This window comes from Alosa pseudoharengus, unplaced genomic scaffold, assembly GCF_046254945.1.
Source record: "Alosa pseudoharengus isolate Yale_2024_CS ecotype anadromous, Long Island Sound unplaced genomic scaffold, YU_APseudo_1.1 YU_APseudo_1.1_scf_10, whole genome shotgun sequence".
Lineage (NCBI taxonomy): Eukaryota > Metazoa > Chordata > Actinopteri > Clupeiformes > Clupeidae > Alosa > Alosa pseudoharengus.
In genome coordinates this window covers 38711403-38731582 of record NW_027468565.1, presented here as the reverse complement: position 1 = coordinate 38731582, position 20180 = coordinate 38711403, and the positions used below count along the sequence as shown (strand labels likewise).

At 45.8% G+C, this 20180-nt stretch overlaps 1 protein-coding gene across 2 annotated transcripts in view; it reads right to left on the bottom strand.

Moving 5' to 3' along the window:
- Nucleotides 1-3655: 3655 nt before the first annotated feature.
- The window catches only part of wnt7bb (wingless-type MMTV integration site family, member 7Bb), a 29648-nt gene continuing 13123 nt past the window's right edge, over nt 3656-20180 (bottom strand). For both annotated transcript variants that reach the window (XM_076271532.1, XM_076271531.1), the window contains exons 3-4: nt 9034-9305; nt 3656-5014 (exon numbers count right to left, since the gene is read on the bottom strand). In XM_076271532.1, the coding sequence (XP_076127647.1) occupies nt 4535-5014; nt 9034-9305 (752 nt within the window). In that variant the 3' untranslated portion in view covers nt 3656-4534. The remainder of the gene's footprint in view (nt 5015-9033; nt 9306-20180) is intronic.

Genomic DNA, 20180 nt, shown 5'->3' with positions numbered 1-20180 from the left:
CCCGAGAGGAGGGAACAGTTTCTTGCCACTTTTCATTTCAAATGAAAGCGAGAGAAGGGGATAGAGAGCTTGAGAAAGAGACAGAGAGAGAGAGAGAGAAAGAAAGAGATTGCGGGAAGAAAAGAGAGAGTGAGAGTATCCGGTTCCCTTTTCTTCCACTTGTACCCCCAGCCCTTTTGAGGGACTGATGGGATTCGGAGGGGATTTGGCTCCTGCTCCATGCTGTTGGTATGCATTTGAAATGCAGCCCTCCTGTGTGAAGAGTTAACTCCAGCGTGCCAACATGGCACTCACTGAAGCACCCCCCTCCCCTCCTGTGCCTCTCCCCTTTGCCAAACTCAAGCATACCATGATTGCTATTAAATATGAACTAGTTATAGATATAGATCCCACCCTGTGGTCCACCTCCCCCTCCGGCCGCTGTTACGTTGCCAGTCCTGTTGGTAGGTCTGATCTGAAACAGCAGTCATGTCTCTCCCAGAGTGAATTAGACCAGAAGCATTAGCTTGCAGAATAGAACCCAATGAACTAATGATTCTGACACCTAAACAATAGCCGCTTTAGAGGCGCGCACACACACCACACAGTCTGTTTTTCTATCTCATATTTTTTAATGACAAAATGTTTGTCAGAAACAAATGGATTTATTTTTCTCAATCCAGGGTATAGTATGGGAGCTTATGTGGTTCCGGGCCCCAGAGTTTCAGACAACTAACAAAACACATCTTACTTCTGCTCTGCTGGCTGCCTGTTATGCTTTTCAGCCTAGCAGAGAGCCGCTGAGTATCCAACCAGCCAACAAAGTGGCATGGCTCCCTTTTCACCATGGCGAAGGACCACTTCAAAAAGGGAGTTTGCGCTGAGAAATTTTCATGATGAAAGCACACTTATGTTGAGGGAAACCGTTTTCAGTGTCCTAACAACACAATTTTATGCCATACTTCAACCAGATTTATTCAGGGGCTGACTCTTGAGACATAAACTATAACTCTGCATGTCATATTTCCCCCTAAAGTCTAGGGAAAGCATTTTTTTACCAATAAAGTCAGTAACTTTATTATATTTTAATTTACTCTACTCTACTCTATTACAATAAACTATATTATTTGATTACTGTTATAGCCCCGGATCCAAAATCTCAGTCATATATATTGTGTTACAGCTCGTACAGTAGGCTATTTCCAATACAGGTACCTGTCTTTCAAAAATACAAATCATTTAGATTTTACATATCAAATTTGTATAATAGGAAAATAGGGACTTAAAGACATTTACCATTAAATTAATTATCTTATTAACATCACAATTCCACAGGGCTCTGCCACTTTCAGTAGAACTGCATCCTCCCCCCCTGTTCTTTGGGTAAAAACACAACAGATCCACACAGGCTGTCTCCTGCTCCACCTCGATCATAGCCAGCCATTGGAATCCGGAGCTTCTCAACTCCACTGCAGGTAGATGAAAACATGGCTGTGACAGTCATTCCTTATGGTCCCACAGCGGCCTCAGCTTTCCACCCAGTCAAAGCAATCACAGCAGAGCAGAGAAGCAAAGCAAGAGGAGCGCTTCCCAGTGAACCAGCTCTGAAGAGCAGTTTATGTTCAGCACGCAGGGCTGTCCAGCAAAGTCAACCCAAATCTTGCTCCAGGCAGCACGCTGAAAAGAAGGAATGACAGCTACAGCAAAGAGGACCATATCGTAAAAAAGATGTTGGAACCAGGGAGATTGTTTTCCTTATTTTCCCTGCATGATTGAGTTTTTTTTTTCAGTCAGATAATTTCCCTTTGTTGCGTGCTTGCCATAATCAAGGATGCTAACCACGGGTTATTATGAACATGTGCTGTGTACAAAATAATGTCAAAGTCAGCAGGCTGTTGGATTTATTTGGTTATGATATTTAATGATTTATGTTTTCTCCACATGGCCAATAGACATATTAAGGGTGGTTGGAACTTCTGAATAAGGGACATTTTTTTCCCCTGCCCTGGCTGGCTCAAATGTGATGCACACAATGGCCAGACATTTTAACTGTGCTCCACTTCTGCAAGCAACCCCAAATCTGGGCTTTGACAGGGCTAATATGCCACGGCTTCATCTTGCTCTTTAGAAGCATGGAATCTATCCATATCCATCCATATGTAATGTGACTTGACACAATGTGAAATGTACATTTAATGAGCTGCCTTTTTAGCATTTGTCATTTGCTGGAAGGTGGCGGTATGTTTTGTCCTTGTTTGACTCACTGTTGTTATGGTTATGGAGCAGAGCGTGTGTTCAAAGTGTTTTTGTTAATTTCACCACCTGGTGAAGCAATGCCAAGTGAGCCTACTATCCTTTCCTTTTGTATTGTAATTCTGTCAGGTATATACACACATCTTTATATTAACAAGCATCAATGACTTTTAATGCCTTATCTGTTAGCTTTGACTTGGCCAGAGAGAATACACCTGGACAAACTAAATAAAGTCTCCTATAGTCTAAAATGACTGTTCATAATTGACTATCTATACAGAAAATTCACATTAACATGCTGAAACTTACACAACTCACGTATCTAACAGCAGGACTACACCGTGCTCCAAACTGAAGTGTTCCGTTCACAGAGCATAAAATAGTAGTAGAAGACTGGTCTAATTTTCTTGGGATGTGCGCAGCAGCCAGTTCCACTGACGATAGTGGAAGCTAATTGTTGCAACACACACTCTGTAAACGGACCCAGTTGCTCTCCCGGTGTAGCCCAGCTATAAGTTGTTCCTGGTAAATACAATATACCATTGTTGAAAAAAGACAAGTCCCAAAATAGGACATAGGCAGGCCTAAATTTAACTCTGTAAAAGTAAAATAAAGTGAACGATCATTCCATATGTTTATCACAAATTATGTTAAATGTCAACAGAAAGGCCACAAAAATACTTGTTTCTCTAACTGGGAATAAATGTAAGTACATCTTCACATATCAAAACTCCTTTAGTTATACATTTTAATGTGTTCTATATAACAGTTTGACATTAAATCTATGGACAAATAGATTCTTTGAGATGTTCTGTGAAGAGTTTACTGAAATGCACTGTACATATGTTGCAAGAGAGCAGCAGTTGGCATTTCAATGATGATGGTGGTGAGATTCTTTTCTGAAGGTTGTGGACATATTGTGGAGTTGTGGACTCCCTTCTCTGATTCATGAGTCTTCTGCAGGATTAGCCTCTCAAATAAATATCAGAACTCAGACAAATTGATATTTATTTAGTTTCATTTAAGTTGTATCTGAATAGAAAAAATATCAGTGCAGCACTCGACAACATATCCAGCAACATATTAATGTCACGTTTAATGAATCGAGGAAGGGTTTCTTTTTTTTTGTTTGTTTTTTGAGGATTTTTTTTTTTGCAGCTTAAGAAAGTTGTCTTCTTGTCTATGTCTGGAAATGCATAATAACCGGGAACAGGAATCATAGTGCATATCTGACTGCAAACAAAAGCTATGCTAGAGAAAAATAGAACCCATTTGATTGAGAAATATACTGTTCTATGAGTTGATTTCTGAAGTCAACACACACCAGAAGTGAAACCACTGAAAACATTTTGGAAATCAAGGGCTTTTTGGTTGGGAAATGGTGGGAGTTTTTTTTTTTCTAAAAGACACGCACCTTCAGTCAGAGTTTCTAAAAACGTTTTTTTCTCTCTTTTACACTTAGTACAAAATAAGACATTTCTACCCGTTAGTGCTTTGTTTTAAGATACTATTACATAAATAAACAATTTATTTTCAGTGTTCAAACAGACAGTTCCAGTGTGACTGGACGACTAACATACTCCACCATTTTCCAGTTGGCAGTAGAAGGCTTACGGTAGAAACCTCCCCATTTCAGCTTCCAGTGCTCCCATGGACACTGCACTACCAAAGCGTTCTTCATTTCGGCACAGTCAAGTTGCCAGTTTTTTTGCCATCGTACTTTCATCTCTGCTGTCCCCTGTCTTGAAACCCAAGAGTTTGAGACTCAAAAGCTGTGAACAGAACATTTGAAACCCTTTTTTGCTCAGAGCAATTCCCGTCACTTTCCACGTCCCACGAGTCACTCGGTCTTGTTCTCAGTATGCATCCCTTGGAATAAAGAACTACAAATCCCAGAGTGCAATGCACAGTCCCCATCCAGGGCATGATTTGTATCCTGCAGTCAGAACTTCCAGTCAGTGTGGATACATCAGTGCATGAGCACCCAATATTCTTAACTCAATCAAGAGCTGGGGTTGTACCTAGTGATATTTAGCCTTTACTTTGTGTTAAAGCAAATATAGATTCTGCTGTGCAAAATGATGCCATGAAGAGCTGATATTGTAATTTCCATTCTATTCCCACTCCACTGGTCCAAAACCATCTCTCACTCTTTCATTCTTTCTCGCTCTCTCTCTCTCTCTCTCTCTCCTCTTTCACACCCACTCCCTCTCGCTTTCTCTCATTCTGGGTTTCCCCTAAGCTGTCTGTCCATTCTTCCCCCCCTTCTCCCTCCATGTTTGAGCTGCGTCTCCCCCGTCCCTTATTTACAGGTGAACACCTCCGTCCTCTCACTGCACGTGTTGCACTTGACAAAGCAGCACCACTGGAACTTGCAGTTGCACTGCCACACTTTGGTGTACTGGTGCGTGTTGTACCCTCGGCCGCAGCACATGAGGTCACAGCCGTCCGTGTGCGGCGAGGTGCGGTTGCACAGGCGCCCCTGGGTGCCCACGCTGCCCGTCTTGGCGTCCTTCTCGCAGTAGTTGGGCGAGCGCTCGATGTAGACCAGGTCGGTCTCGATGGGCTTGCGGTAGCTCTGGGACTTCTTCACCTTGAGGAAGGTGGGCTGCCGCAGCCGGCTGGCACGGACCACCTCCACGTGGACCGCTTTGTTGTACTTGTCCTTCAGGATGTAGCCGATCTCGCGGAACTTGGGCAGCGTGGTCCAGCAGGTCTTGGTGGTGCACGAGCCCGACACTCCGTGGCATTTACACTCCAGCTTCATCCGCTCCTCCAGAACCTGAGGGTAGACAGCCAGGTGTGTTAAAAAGGTGCTTACGCACTTACAGCCGTCCATCTATGCACCGCAGCACAATACATGCATTTGTTGGACCATATGGCATTCTCATGTCTCAGGTCAGTTAATATATTTACAGTTGAGCGTGACAAAAAATGGCTAGCAGACTGGGAAACAGATCCTGACGATCAGCAGAGCCACAGATGTTTGACAAGTTTTATGTAAGATTAAGATCTGATTTAAAGGTTACTGCAACTTCAGTAGAATTTCCTGGTTGTGGTTGCTGACAACCTTACAGAGTCAAAATCATCAAAATGAATTTGAATGAATCTTGGTTGAATTTAACAGAAATGTAACTGATCAATTTCATATCCTGTACATATCCTCATATCCTGTTGAAGAGCTCAGATGAGTAAAACCTGTCTATTGCCAAAACATCCGAGAGTGACTATCTTCAGTTTAAAGAGCCTTCTGTTTAATACAGTGTGGCAGAGCACAAACAGTTTCCATATACTTACTGCAGCAATGGATTTCTTCACATGCTAACAATATAATTGGGTTTGGCTTATTTATAGTATTTCTTAGCAAAAACATTAGGACATTTTAATAGTCATCATTGAAGTAATTACAAATATGGTTCCAGCAACGCACTCTCCAAAGGAGACACTTGGAAAACCTATTCATGACCCATAACAGTCCTTTTGTATAACTACATAATGTATTTTATGAGGACGAGAAAATTACTTGGCTCTAAATATACTTATGTCATATATCTTTTTAAATACATCAAAAACTAAGATGGTGGGTATATGTATAGTATTTTAGTTGGATCTGCCCAGACCAGTCAACATTTCAGCAGTAACGTCTTTATAAAAAGTTTTGCTGATGTAATGGATACTTAGTTGGGGGGGGGGGAGATTTCCAGAAAATCTTAGTCTCCACCAATGTTTTATGTCCTTGTTGTTACGTTGGGAATGCATGCCCAAGAGGAGCTGTATTTATTTGAATTGGATATTAGATGGAACAATGAATAACCAAAGATGTCTGGTCCTGGAGTCGCCTTTGTTCAAATGCGATCTATTAAGAACTAATGGAGGCAATGATAGATCCTTTCCCATTAATATCTAGTGCATTTATTTCTGAGTACTTTATGATAGCCTAACAGTAGCCTTCTCTTCTGCTGGTGAAAGTTTTCTTTTTGAAAAACATAATCTTGTGGAGGAGAGCCCAGGAAAGCAGGCACAGTGGGGAAGGCTTTTGTTTGGCGCCTTGGCAAGGGAATGTTCAACATTAGCATTCTCAATGAGCAAGGAATGACAGTTTTGTATGAACTGAACCAAAACGGAGCATATCTAAAATTCTAAAATGGCCCCCGGGGCCAGCAACATGTCAAAATCTGGGGGGGAAAAATGGACTTACTGGTAATATTCTACCCTGTAATTCCCCCTACCTTCCCGAAGACCACATCAATGGGCAGGAAAAATAAATATAAATCTTGTATAACCATACGCATTACAGTCGAGCTGAAAGTGGATCATTCGGCTATTTAATGCATTACAGATATTGTGCAGACATAACCAACATATGACCATTGACTGTTTACAGCTGGATCATTCAGAGGTGTGGGATCATGGTTTATTAACCAAAGAAATATGCCATCTGAATGACATAAAAAAATGAGGATTCCAAATGTGGAGCACCAATCAGTGTGGAGTAATGGGATGAAAAGAAGTGGATCATCTTAGAAATAAGACATGCAATGGTGGGACTAGCACAGTCCTTGGAGCCATTTGGAGTAATGTCCACAGCAACGTAAGGGCATAGCCAACATCTAAGCCTAGCTGGGTATTTGTCCAAACCTCTGCCACAAGTAGCTCACCCGTGTTGTTTAAGTTACCATTTCATCTTTTGAATGCATAATAAATCCGAGCGCAAATAAGGCAAAAAAAAAATAAAAAATACAAGCACGCCGCCTCTAGGCTTGAGGGACAACACAAACCACGTCTGTGTTCGTATAACATGAATTCCTCAACCTCACGGGAGACTCCAGTGAAGAATGTGCCTTGTATTTGTTGCATGAAATGTTACATTTTCTTGGCGAGGCCTTTTTCCAGTGCCTCTTCTTTCCTGGCGCTCTGCCTTGCCTGGGCCCCGCCATCGTTCCTTCTGAGAGACTCACACAAAGTCATTGATTAATCCCTCCCACCCATCATGGTCACGCAAAGCTATTGTCTCTGGGGCTTGGTCATACATTCTGCTCATTTGCGGTCAGGCAATGCCACGACAATGAGAGGGCAGATTAAAAGCAGGAAGCGTCTGGGAAAGGTGCAAAACCGCGAGGGCCTGACTGCTCCCCCCCCCCCCTCCCCTACCAACTAGAGTAGCTCGCAAAGGCTGGAGGCATCTCCTCACACTCTCTCCATCAAAGTCAGTTTTCTGCTACCAATTAGGGGGGATGTGACAAAAGATCTTTTTCCATCAGACACGGGATGAGAGAGAACGGGGCGAATTAGGAACATCTGTCGGTGGAGTGTTTAGGTGCCATCTCAGAAAAACAAGCACACTCAGGGCAGCACGCAAAGCCAGAGGAGTTGAAGGCTGGTGCCCACCATAATGCAGAATGTCGGTGCGAGAGCTCGTACCCGTACCAAACCTCGCACTGCCTCTACTCCATGGCACTTTATTGTAGCTTTCAGTAAAACTTTCCAAAAATGTCCAAACAGTGCTGTCACCTCAAAGTCAATTGACAATATAATGGTTCATTTTCCTTTTTGTTTGTTTGACTAAAGGTTTTTGTGCTGAGGATAATGGTTTTCTCCCCAGGCAAACTCCCAGCGTGGTGAGCTGTGTGGCCTCTGAACGATAAACCAGCTACAGTGTGTTTCACTTTTAAAAACACTAATGTTTCGCCTCAATTCATTTATAGATAGCTGCGACCGCAGCGCAAAAATGGGACGGCAATTGAAATCGCAGAGCGCCGCCGCGACGCACGGCAGCCCCATGGCCTCTCCCAGCCTGTCAGCCCTCGATCGCTCCCCCCGCTCAGCCCCCCTGATCCCGGGTGTTATGGCTCCAACATCTCCCCGGCTGATCCACAGTTTGAGAGAATAGAGAGAAGGGAAAAAAAAAAAATCAACTCAAAGGGTGCAGTTAAGTGGCAGGGCTGTGTTTTCTGCATCGGGGTGGCTGGGGACGAGGGTGGTGGGAGGCAGGGAGGACTTACAATAATATCCTGTTTCTGACTTTGCACTTCATAACTTCATGAGAGGACTGGGCAGACCTCCATCTGGCAACTCTGGGTACAAAGCCTGGCTTTCCCACTGCACACAATAAAGCCCAACGCTATTAATTAGATCCATTTGTCACCGTCGTGCCGTCGATGGGGAGAAAGGCCATGCCATCAGGGGTTTCATGTTGTTTTGTGTTCGTGAGTGACTAATAGCAAACAAACATGGCCAACGGGGCCACAGCCAAGCTGTTGCTTCAAGCGAGAGGAACCCGCAGTATGGTGGGGAGGCTACACTGTAATTGAGGCAAAACTAGCTGCCGAAAACGGACCTGCAGCTTATCAATCAGCCTGGGGGACGTAGGCAAACGGAGGCAACAGGGGCGTCCCGCCAATCAGCAGCCAGATCTGTTTCCTGTTGGAGGGGCTGCCAAGCGCACGTCGACGCTGGCAGCAGATAGCACCCCCGCCGCTTGCGCTGGTGTGGAGGCGAGACGCGCGGGACACACACCAGGACACAGCGGCTGACACACAGCACTCACTTACTCACAGGCCTGCAAGGCAAGGCAAGGCAAGGCAGGCCAGCTGAGGATGAAGAGGGATTTACTGAGGAACTGCAACCAATTTAAGGCAAAACCCAAACAACATAAGAACAGACTGTACACTTTTATTGATGAACTTTCAAATGCCCTGTAAGATGAGCTGCTTAAACGTGTCAGGGTGAATAATAACAACATTCCCAGGGACAAAATGACTCATTCAGAGCAACAAAAGCACCGATTAATTTCACATTTACCTTCCTTCCCGCCTCGTTATTGTGCAGGTTCATCAGCCTCCGGGCGTTTTTTTTAATCTCGCGGGCGTCCACGAAGCGGCGGGAGAAGTCGATGCCGTACTTGATGTCGGCCGAGCAGCCGCCCCACTTCCAGCCCTCCTCCTGGTTGTAGTAGCCCTGCTTCTCCCGGTCGCAGCCGCAGTGGCTCAGGTTGCCCTGGCTGCAGGCCGCCGTGATGGCGTGGGCCACGCCTGCCGCTGTGATGGCATAGGTGAACGCCGCCTCCCTGCTGCCTGGGGGGAAAGAGAAGACAGGCCATGAAATGGGGCTGTTCCGCCACACTGCTAATAGATAACATGTGAGCAGACGAAAATACAAATAAACCAACTGAAAACGGACTGTGTATGTGGAGTATTAAGCCAAGTACCCCTGGGTACAATTAGCCTCGAACCTTCAAGATGTTATACAATACTAATGAGGACATAAAATCATTCACATACATTAAAAGACATCCTGACCAGAAATACATGCAGTGCAGACATCTGCCGAGGTATTTCTTAAAAGGAAATTTGCAAAAACACTCTGCATTTTAGACGCTTTAATGCGTTCATGTCTCAGTGTTGGAATCCTTTTGAGGCAGCAATGAGCACGTAGCATTAGACATACTTTATTAAATCTATGCAAAAAAAAGTACAATCCATGGGAAATGTGTCCATCACGCTGGGCCACCCTCTGGCCTCCCCGGCGCAGGGGAATGCACCACGGCCCTCCCACGGCCCTCCCACGGCCTCTCCTCCTGGTCTCGTCTCCCGCTGCACCTTGCTGAAATTACAGCGCGGCCACGGCGCCGACCACAAAGTCCTTAAACACAGCCTGCAAATGTGCTGTGCTGTGATTTCCTAGCGGGAGAGAACTATTGTAGGTGCTGTCCAAAGTGCTGAATTCCTCTCGGTGAGAGCACCTTGCACGTGGGCCGCAGCGTGCGGAGCGGCTCTCAAGGTCTGTCAGACGCTCTCCCAGCCAGCGAGGCAGCCAGCCTGGCGCAGCGCAGGTCCAAAGTCCCCCCCTTTTGCTTCGGGATGCGATAAGCTCCAGGGCTTCCTGCTGGAGAGGTTCAGTAGTAGGGCTGCTGCTGCTGCTGTGGTTATTTTCAACCGTCCTGTGGTCCGGTGGCATGTTAGCTTTCAGGCTGCCACTTTGGGAGAGGTGACCCAGGTACTGTCTGAGCCGTCGCTAATACAGGCTAAGAGCTTCAGGGACATATGAGTGTCTCTGTTGGCTTCTCCTACAAGGCACGGTTCTGCCAGACAGTTAGCGCACAGTGGGAATGAGGGCTTCATTAAGAATTACCTTGCTGTGACCATTTCAAAGTTATGGCTTAGGCTTGACTACTAAACTGCAGATGGATGAGGTTTGAGTGTTTTGAAGTCTGCCATACACACAGCTGGATTTAGTACAATGTAAAATTAGTATTATTTACAGTATTTCCATGTGTGTATATGTAATGCCATCTGGGGTACTGTTAATGTGTTCCAAGTGCAAAACAGAAAGCTGTCTATCTAAGTCAGATTTCTCCCTCTTAAATCAATGCACAAGGAAGTTGCAGCCTAGGAAAAGGGACATGTTTTGGATCATTTCACGTAAAACAAATCAAAACAAAAAACTGTAACACTCATGGCATCTTAAGTCTCTAAGGGACAGCGATCAGTACTAACGCACATTGTCCCAGAAAATGTCACCTTTAAAAGACACTAAAGTTTGCGGTCGGTGAAAATCAGGGCTGGTAATCCGCGCTGGAGGCTTGCCTGGGTATGACTTCTGTGGCTGATGCCCTCTCCACTGGTTCTTGGGCACTGACTCACAACTGCTCGCCATTCTGGTTACCATGAGCACTGAGCCTCGCCAGCTTGTGGTAATTTTCAGCAACCCCCCCCCACCACCACCACCACCACCACCACCACCCCACCCACACCGACCCCCCACCCCCCCAACACCGCCACCCCAGCACCCAACACACAAATACACACGGCGTGCCAGCGTAATGGTAAAAACAGCATCGGGGCAGTTTCCAAGGAAAAGGGTGGTTCCCTGTGCCATGGATGCATGTGTGTGTGCCGCTCTCCGCTGCCCGCTGCCCGCGCCCCATCCAGCCCCAGCCCCTGAGCCGCTGCTCGTGGGGCGAAAAGCGGCTTGGTGCTCCGATTGGTTGTCACCCCCTGTTGGGCCTGGAGCAGCTGAGTGTGGTAATGAGAGCAAATGACTGTACCGCTTTATGCTTGTGCAGTGATCACAGCAGGCCCTTAGTGTGCCTCTGGGGAGGAGCTGGCTTTGCTTGTTTCACCCGTTCGCCATTACGCGTGTCACAAGCAAGGAGACACTGTGAACCCCAACCCCCCCATTTCCTATTTAAGCAGTTCAAAGACTTTTATTAGCTGTTCTCTATTTTTGACACCGGTTTGTTAAGCGCTTGGTGTTCCCTTAGATTCCCTGTGCTTTTTTGGGGATGCAAAGGTGTAGCAATCGGTGGTCCACAACATGTCAGGAAGAGATGGAGTGATAATTGCTACTCTAAGTGTAAAAAGAGTGTTTGTTAACTACCAAGATGGGGAGGGGGGCAGGTGGTAGTGCCGGCAGCTTTAATAATGTAGAAGTTCAGTCAGAAAGGCCCTGAATGTGGTTACATCACAAAATGGAGGCTCTTTACTAAAGTGTAGTAGATGCAGCCTTTCACCAACTTTGCACATTGCAAAACAAAGACACAACACAGAGTTTTGAGTGGCACAGAAAGTTGTACAGAGTCGCTGTACAAAGTGGTGCGACTGTATCGCACTTCTACGGGTGTCCTGAGGTAGCTTTCGCTTGCTCTACATGCATGTGGTTCACAAAATGCTGAAGTGAAAAAAAGGAAAACCTGAAGAAGCCAGCTCCAAAGTCCTGACAGGATTCCAAAAGGAACCACCCTGGGATAGCCTTGTACGCTGCCAGTGGAAAATTGGACTGACCAGAAAAACCTCAATGAACTTGGAAAGGTCTGGGGAGAAGAATAGGGGAATATTAAACCAGATGTCTAATGGAGTTTAGTGGCAAGTGTCTGTGACAGTGTCCAAGATGGGGAAGGAGAGGCATCAGTGCTACATAAAGAGAAAGCTCTCCCCACTTCCCTGTCACCCCCAAACTTCTCTCTCTCTCTCTCTCTCCCTGACTCACTCACTCTCTCTCTCTCTCTCTCTCTCTCTTTCTCTTACTCACCCTCTCTCTCTCTCCTTAGTTAGTCGGACATGACCCCACGGACCAGGGCAACTCGAGCATCAGCTGACCGCTCTGGTTTCAGTCCTGTCCGTGATGTTGGTAGGCGTAAAAAAAAAAAAAAGAAAAAGGAAAAACAGTGGAAGCACTGTGTCCAGCATTTCTGGATGTGGTGTCCCCAACTCTGCCACTGTGTGTTTAGAGAGGAGGCTGGCAGACCACTAAACAAATCTCTTGTGACACAGCATGGAGAGATTTATAACCTGAGAGAGAGAGAGAGAGAGGGAGGGAGAGAGAGAGAGATAGAGAGAGGGAGAGAGAGAGAGAGAGAGAGAGAGAGAGAGAGAGAGAGAGGAACAGGCAGAGCTTCCATCCTCAGCACTCCTGGTGAACTCTCGTGCTCCTCCCATCTCCAGGCCACTGGGGCTCGTTCGCACCGCCGGCCACGGCAAACACACCAGCAGCTTAGGGACACGGTGTCCAGCGCAGCAACCACTCGTGCAAACACTCCCTGATCTCAGCTGATCTCAGTGGGGAAGGTAAATGGTTTCCTACCAGTGCAGAGTCTTGGATAGTTTAGTTGCCTTCGGTCTGGTGCTGACTGCGCTATGAGTGTCTCTAAGTTACTCTCATTCTCACCCTCCTTCTCACCCACACGGTTTAGTTCACACAGGGAAAAAAGAAAGAGATGCATTACTCACACATGAGGTTTCACACAGAAAATGGCAAATTACATTAAGTGGCTAGAAAGTGGTTAGCATCTGTTGGTAAATGGTATGCTTCTTAACCGTGGTTTTGTCACCATTGTTAACTGGCTAGATTAGCTGTGGTTGGTTGAATGTTTTGACTGATGCTACTACATCTGTTTTCCAGAGCATGACAACAAGTGTTGACGGCAAATGGTACGAGGGCCACAACACTTTCCTCAATGCTTGTTTCTCCATCAACATCTCTTTAGTATGTCATGATGGAATATGTGAGATGACCAACGCTCTAGGCTGCAGCATTGTGGCCTGAGTCACTGATTCATTCTAACATCCAGGATGAAGTCATGAACATGCGCATAAACACATAAACACGCACGCACGCACACACACACACACACACACACACACACACACACACACAAGTAGCAGTGTAATCCTCTGTCTTTCAGAAAGTACTGGTGGAAAAAAGTCTTTAAAAGCGAGGGCAGTGGGCACATACGAGCCATCACTGTGCAACAGGACCCACTTAGGGCCTGGTGCATTTAGTGCCCTCACATGTGTTGGGAAAACAGGGACAGCTGGAGGAGTTACATAAAACACATTGTGTAAGCAAAGGCAACATAAGTTGTTTGTCCCCAAAGTTTGATAGAATACACATACTTGGTTTTATGTGTTTGATATGCACGTTTCTGCACAATGCACAATATATGTATTCATTTATTCATGTACATGTCACCATCAATTAATAGTTATATGAGTGTTTATGAAAACAGTGTAGCAGATCCAACAGCAGTGCACCTTACTGCCAATCAAGCAACACAGAGTGCTGGCATGGTTTGGAATGTCACCACATAATATGAAAGAAAAAAAGTGGCATCTGCTGGTGGCCCTGTGGTGCTGCAGCCGAGTGGTGAGGAGGATTTCAAGAGATGTCAGGGGCGCCCCCCACCCCCCCCCAACACACACACACACACACACACACACACACACACACACCGCTCAGCTCCAGCAGCACGCTGCCCTCATCCGTGGTCAGATCGGCCCTCCGCATCCCTCATGCCTACTCATACCGAGAAGAGAAGCGAACCTGACCTCACTTCAGCCGCTCTGAGTAGCCCAGGTCAAAACCACAGACTCCACTCTGAGGATAAATGCACTGTTATATCTTGTGCTGCAGCCAAACGACTGAAACATGGAAATGGGACTGGTCTGCTCTCGCGACTGCGGATAAGTGACACGGGCTCTGGACAGAGTATTGCCGCATTGGCTGAATACACTTAAAAGCGCGTCCTGCTTGTAGTGTTAGTCCTCCATACCCAGTCTCTTGGGGCCCATCAGAGAAAAAAAGCCCTGCTTTGTATATCAGTCACAGAGAGAGCTGACCAATGCGTTCTGTCCTACTGCTTTCCGTTCTGCTTTATGTACCGTTGCTATGAACATATGCTGCGAGCAAATTACAGACGAAGTTGTGGTACATGAGGTTTGCAGCTAGAGGAATTAGTACAGCCATGTTCCTGGTCAATAAAATAATATTGTTTTACCAGAACTGCATATTTGCTGCAATCACATTGTAAAACTGTGAATATGTGTGCGTGTGATCATGCGCCCGTGCGTGAATGAGGGTGCGTGTATGTGCATGTGTTTGTGTGAGAGAGAGAGGTAGAGTGTGTGTGTGTGTGTGTGTGTGTGTGTGTGTGTGTGTGTGTGTGTGTACGTATGTGTGTTTGTATGTGTGTGTGTGTGTGTGTGTGTCTGTCATGTCTAACATGTTTGTCTTTCACATTACACACACACACACTGTGGCCTGACAATGAAAGGTAAAGGGCTTGGTGACATAATGGAAAGTCTCTCCTGACCTCATCAGATGGACGGAAACCTGTTATTAGGGCTAAAAGCTCACTGCAAACCTGTTGCCTCGAAACCCCTCATTACACGTCTGTGTTTGAACGGGCGCTCACTGATCTCTCTCTCTCTCTCTCTCTCTCTCTCTCTCTATTTCCCTCTGCCACCAGGCAAACAGGTAGCTGCCTTTGCATGTGCCCCCTGTGAGAAAGGCCACCGAGGACCTTTATTTGATATGAAAAGAAGCTAAGTGCTGTGAGCCATTAGCTTTTCCAGGCCGCTTCACTCCAGTGCACACATTTGACCAGGGCGAGAGTTCATCTGAGGTCACCGATGGGGCTTTACCGTTCAGATGTTGTTGACTGTAATGCCGTCTATTTGGTCTCCACTGTCACGGCAGGGTTTCTGCTACCTACGCAGCGAGTGGTATCCAGAGTAACTCATGGAAAAAAAAATATATAGCTTTGCCATTTCACCAACCTCATAGTTACACATTCCACAATTCCATAGCTCTAGGTCCTTTACCACAGATATCTGATTGTTCCCATGGTGGGCCATTAAAATGCAAAAGCCAGCATTTCCATAGCATCCAACAGTGTAGATAAGGGTTAAAGATCACCACAGATTCCAAGCATCAAGCAGCGTCTCACTTCCATTTCCCCCCTCCCCTCGTTCCTACCCTGCCCTTATCGGCACTGACGTTGTGATTGTAGGCACTTATGAATGTCCGATTCCGCGCTCGGCACAGTGAATACAGTTGGCGATCTGATTGTGTTGGACAAAGAGTGCTTTGAGGTGGCGATGATCCTCTCACATCCTGTTCACTCGCCTCCGCAGCCAGACGCAGATCAGAGGCGATAAACAGTGGGCCGTGCGGAACAGCCCGGCTGGCCAGCCGCTCGACCGGCCAGCACAGCGTAGCGTGGCCCGACCCAGGCGAGCCCCGGCCCCATCCCAGCCCAGCCCAGCGCAGCCCAGCGTGGGCCTCCTCTTGGGGCTGGGGGGCAGCCAGGGACAAGCCCACTCATTCGCCGTCCGCCCCACTGACCACCCAGCCTCGTCAGCAGTCCCCCACTCTGTCTGTCTGAAGGTCAGACAAGGAACACACACATGCACTGACATGTACACACACACAGAGAGACAGAGATATAGAGAAGCACAAACACAGCTCACAACACACACAAGGCATATCACATACACACAGACATACATATACAAACAATTCATACAACACACACAAGGCACGCATATCACATACACACAGACATACATATACAAACAATTCATACAACACACACAAGGCACGCATATCACATACACACAGACATACATATACAAACAATTCATACAACACACACAGACATATTTACAAATCCAGACACAAACACACATGTGTAGTCACACCAATACAAACTGTTTGCTCACATGAAATAACTCTCTGATTCACAATCACACACACACACACACACACACACCCTCCCTATCTTCTGGCTTTTCCTATCGTTTGCTCTCCCGCAGGACACTCTCTACCTGATAAGCCCTCAGGAGGTCATGGAGCCCACGTGTCTGTCTGCGTCCTACTCTGTTTGCTCTGGCTCCAGTGGAGCAGGCGGCCGATGGAGGACTGGGCCTACCCACATGATGATAAGTCTAAAATAGCCTTTTATACAGCGCCACTCTTGCATAGCGCGGCGGTAGATATGCATCATTTCCAAAGGGTTTTCCTCATGAATGACTTGGCGGCGTGAGGCTCCTCCATTTTGTGCAAGTGGCTCATCACATTGCACGGTTTTGTCGGAGGGCTGCAAATTGTAATGCTAATGGGTGGGCAAGAGAGAGAGAGAGAGAGAGAGAGAGAGAGAGAGAGAGAGAGAGAGAGGAGGTCCTTTATGCAAGGGCCTCAATTGCATGGAAGGTGTAAGACACATTTCCGTGCAAATTTACCGGCATCTTATGCATGCCTCTCAGACAACAACAACAACAGCAACATCATAAAGGCATTTGGAGAAATGCATTCCTGAATACTCTGTTGTGCTGGCCAGCTCCCTGGGATAACACTTGGCTTTGGCACTGAATTTATGAGGTACTAGATGCTTGTGCAATGAGAGGCGCACCAAATCATTACTTTAGCAAGAATTTAATTACTGAGTCTGACTATCTGCACTCGTCTCAAAGAAGAAATATGTGGTTCTGAAAAATCCACCACACACACACACATACACAAACACTCTGTAAAATAGGGAGGGGGACCACCACCCTGCATAAACTTTGACTCCTCACATTGGTTCTTGACTAATTTACTGTACTTAGTTTAATGGGACGTTTTCGTTTCTCTCAGAGCTAGTGTCAGCTGGGCCTGCGGAAAACACTCTGTGTTTTCATCTTTAGGAGCAAACGAGCTTTTCTTTCCGAAGGTTGACATTCAAGGAAAGATGTTTCTCATCTCATTTGATGTTCCGCTTTTAATGTCTACATCAAAATTGTAGTGAAAAGAAAGTGGGGGTGTGTTGAAAACATGCAGATGGTTAAAATTAATATTTCAAAATGCATTTCCTTTAAATTAGTTGACTTGGAAAAAACATACAATACATGCATAAATTAAACCACATGTGCGTGATTTTCGGCATAACAGAGCATTGAGATATATCGTTAGCTTTCAGAGGATAGTAATTTGCAATTAAGTTCAGATTTGACAAAACTATTGCATTTGCATTCCTTAAGGATATCATTTCACCGCAAGTTAAGGGAGACTGATTCAAAGAAAATGAAGGAAACTTGTCCATTGATCCATCCAATTTGGAAAATTTGGGTTCTTTTTTTGCATTGTCAACTTATGGCACATCAGAGACATCATCATAATTCAGATGGCAGCCACCAAAGGCAGGCTGAAATAAACAACTGCTTCACAGCATCACATTGCAGTGGAAGTCTACACCACTCAAAGACTATGCACATCCATCAATCTTTAACAATTACAATCTGTTTAACAATGCAGTCAGAGTTTATCCAGGCCATCTTGGACTCCTTTAAAAAGTCATTCTGCTTCAGAAAACAAAGTGGGAAAATAATTTTGATTGTGCCTATGTGTACGTGTGTGTGTGTGTTTCTTTTGTCAGGCTTTCACCAACTAAAGGCAACCCTGATATTCAGTAGCTGATCATCAAAAAGTACAGCAAAACAATAGTACCCTGAATTGTTTTTAAAGTCATCCATTAGGCAGCATTCTTTAGGAATGACAATCCCATGGAAAATAAATACAGCAGATCCAACCAAGCGTCTCAGGCACTCTGAGCATTCACCACAATGTTTATGGGGAAACCGACAAAACCATCTAAAATGACCTTGATTTGATCAATCTCTGCTGCGGCTTTGATATTAACATTCAGTCGGACACAAAGAGTGCTGATGTTTTTCTGATGTTTTTTTTGTATCAACCGAGTGTCCCAATACGCAAACAAGCGGGCAGTGAAATATAATATAATATAATCGCAGAGCAGAAACAAAGAGAGAGATGCAAGATCAGTGCCCTCACAATCAAGACAAATAATCCCCAGGAACGGGCTCGTCTTTACTGTGGAGCACTGGCGTGGCTTCCAAAGTAAAAAATAAAATGAAATTAAAAAAAATTAAAAAAAAACCCAGAGCACTGCAGTCTGTCCACCTAACTATAAATTAGATTTGCTCTTCCGTGTTTGGTAGGTGAAAGTGAGGTGAGGTCCTGTGAGATTGAATAATAGTCAGCATACTTTGCATTTCCAGGCAAACCCTCTTATCAATGATTCATTGTTTGCACTTGAGATGTTTTTTCCCCCCTTCTATTGAACATGCAGTCAGTCATGGAAGTCAAACTGCAGGGTATGAGTCCACAAATCCCATCAAACTGTGTGCAGCAGCCTTCACTGACGACAGGTTTCTACAGCCATCTCTCATCTCTCCCACACCTCAACAAACACCCTGTTTGGACCCTAATTCACTTCATTTATCTCAATGTTCCCCCCTGATCAAGTATGTGTTTATCTGGGACCCTTTCCCCTCAGGTGGCTTTCCCTGAACCTGATGACTTACACATCCTTTATCTGCGGAGACGTTTGTTTAGTCCTCACACACAGCCAGCCCTGCTGGGGGAGTCAACTCAGTTTGGGGGAGCGGGTGGGATGATATCAATGTCGTGGCATTTATCATCCACACCACCATAGCCTCCTGAGCAGACCAGAGGAGAGGCCCCTGGTCCGGCTGGAGAGCTGGGCCGTCAGCGGGGATATGAGGGCCTGAGCGCGTTTCTTATGGTCAGCATGCCGTGGAGCGCTCTCTCCGTATTAGCACCCCACCCCCCCTCACCACTTGGCCATAACTCACCCATAACTCACCCTGCTTGTCGAGACCGGGTCTGCGCCAAGCAAATGGGCGTTGCAACAAGCACACGCAAGCATGCACAAGCTCACACACACACACACACGCACAAGCTCACACACACACACACACGCACAAGCTCACAGAGGGGTAGTGCTGGACGAGAGGCCGAGCTGCTTCATGGCTTATGATTGGGAGAGAACGTATTGACAAATCAAGGCTAACGGTGTATGAACATGTAGGTCACTGGATAGGGTGAAGTGACAAAACTAGAGACATGACTTGAGAGACTGGTGGCACTATGAACTCCTTGCTTGGACAATATTTCAGTCTTGTCATAGGTTACTTGACCTCCTAGAAACACACTTACTGATGATAAATACTAAACAGGTTTGCATTGACAGTATTAGTAGCAATTGATGCAGCACAAGTCTGGTACTACTTTTGGCACCAATCGGCCCTGATGCATCCTCTTGTACACTGGGAAAGGGGCTGAAAAGGCTAAATAGTTCCCTTGTGTAACTATCCCCTTTTCATGAAAACATATGTATCAACATAAAGATAAAATGTTAAACAAAATGTAGCAGGAGCATAGTCATATTTCCTGTTGTTGATGGTTTCACCGTGCTGTTTGGAACACAGAGAAAAGAATGCTGCCAGAGCAACTGACATGAACCTTCAAAATGGTCAGTTATATTTACATTAACAGCACAGCTCAGGTTTGTTCCAAGTTTTATCCTGAAACACAAAAAAAAATGTACTCATAATGTCCCAAGACCTTTACTTATCAACATCTAATCCTCTGTGAACACTTGAGTCTTCCAGTCTGGCACAGGCCATGAGGACAAGGCACTGCAGTTTCTTACAAAGTCTGGGAGCCATCAAGTCTTTGGTGACTCCTCACTACAAGGTAGCATTACTTGAGGCATGTTGCTGAGCTGAATGGTACTGCGTTACAAATGTCATAATACCTTCTCTGAGCACCGAGGCACTCCTAGGCCTGCAATAAAAATAAGTGTATGT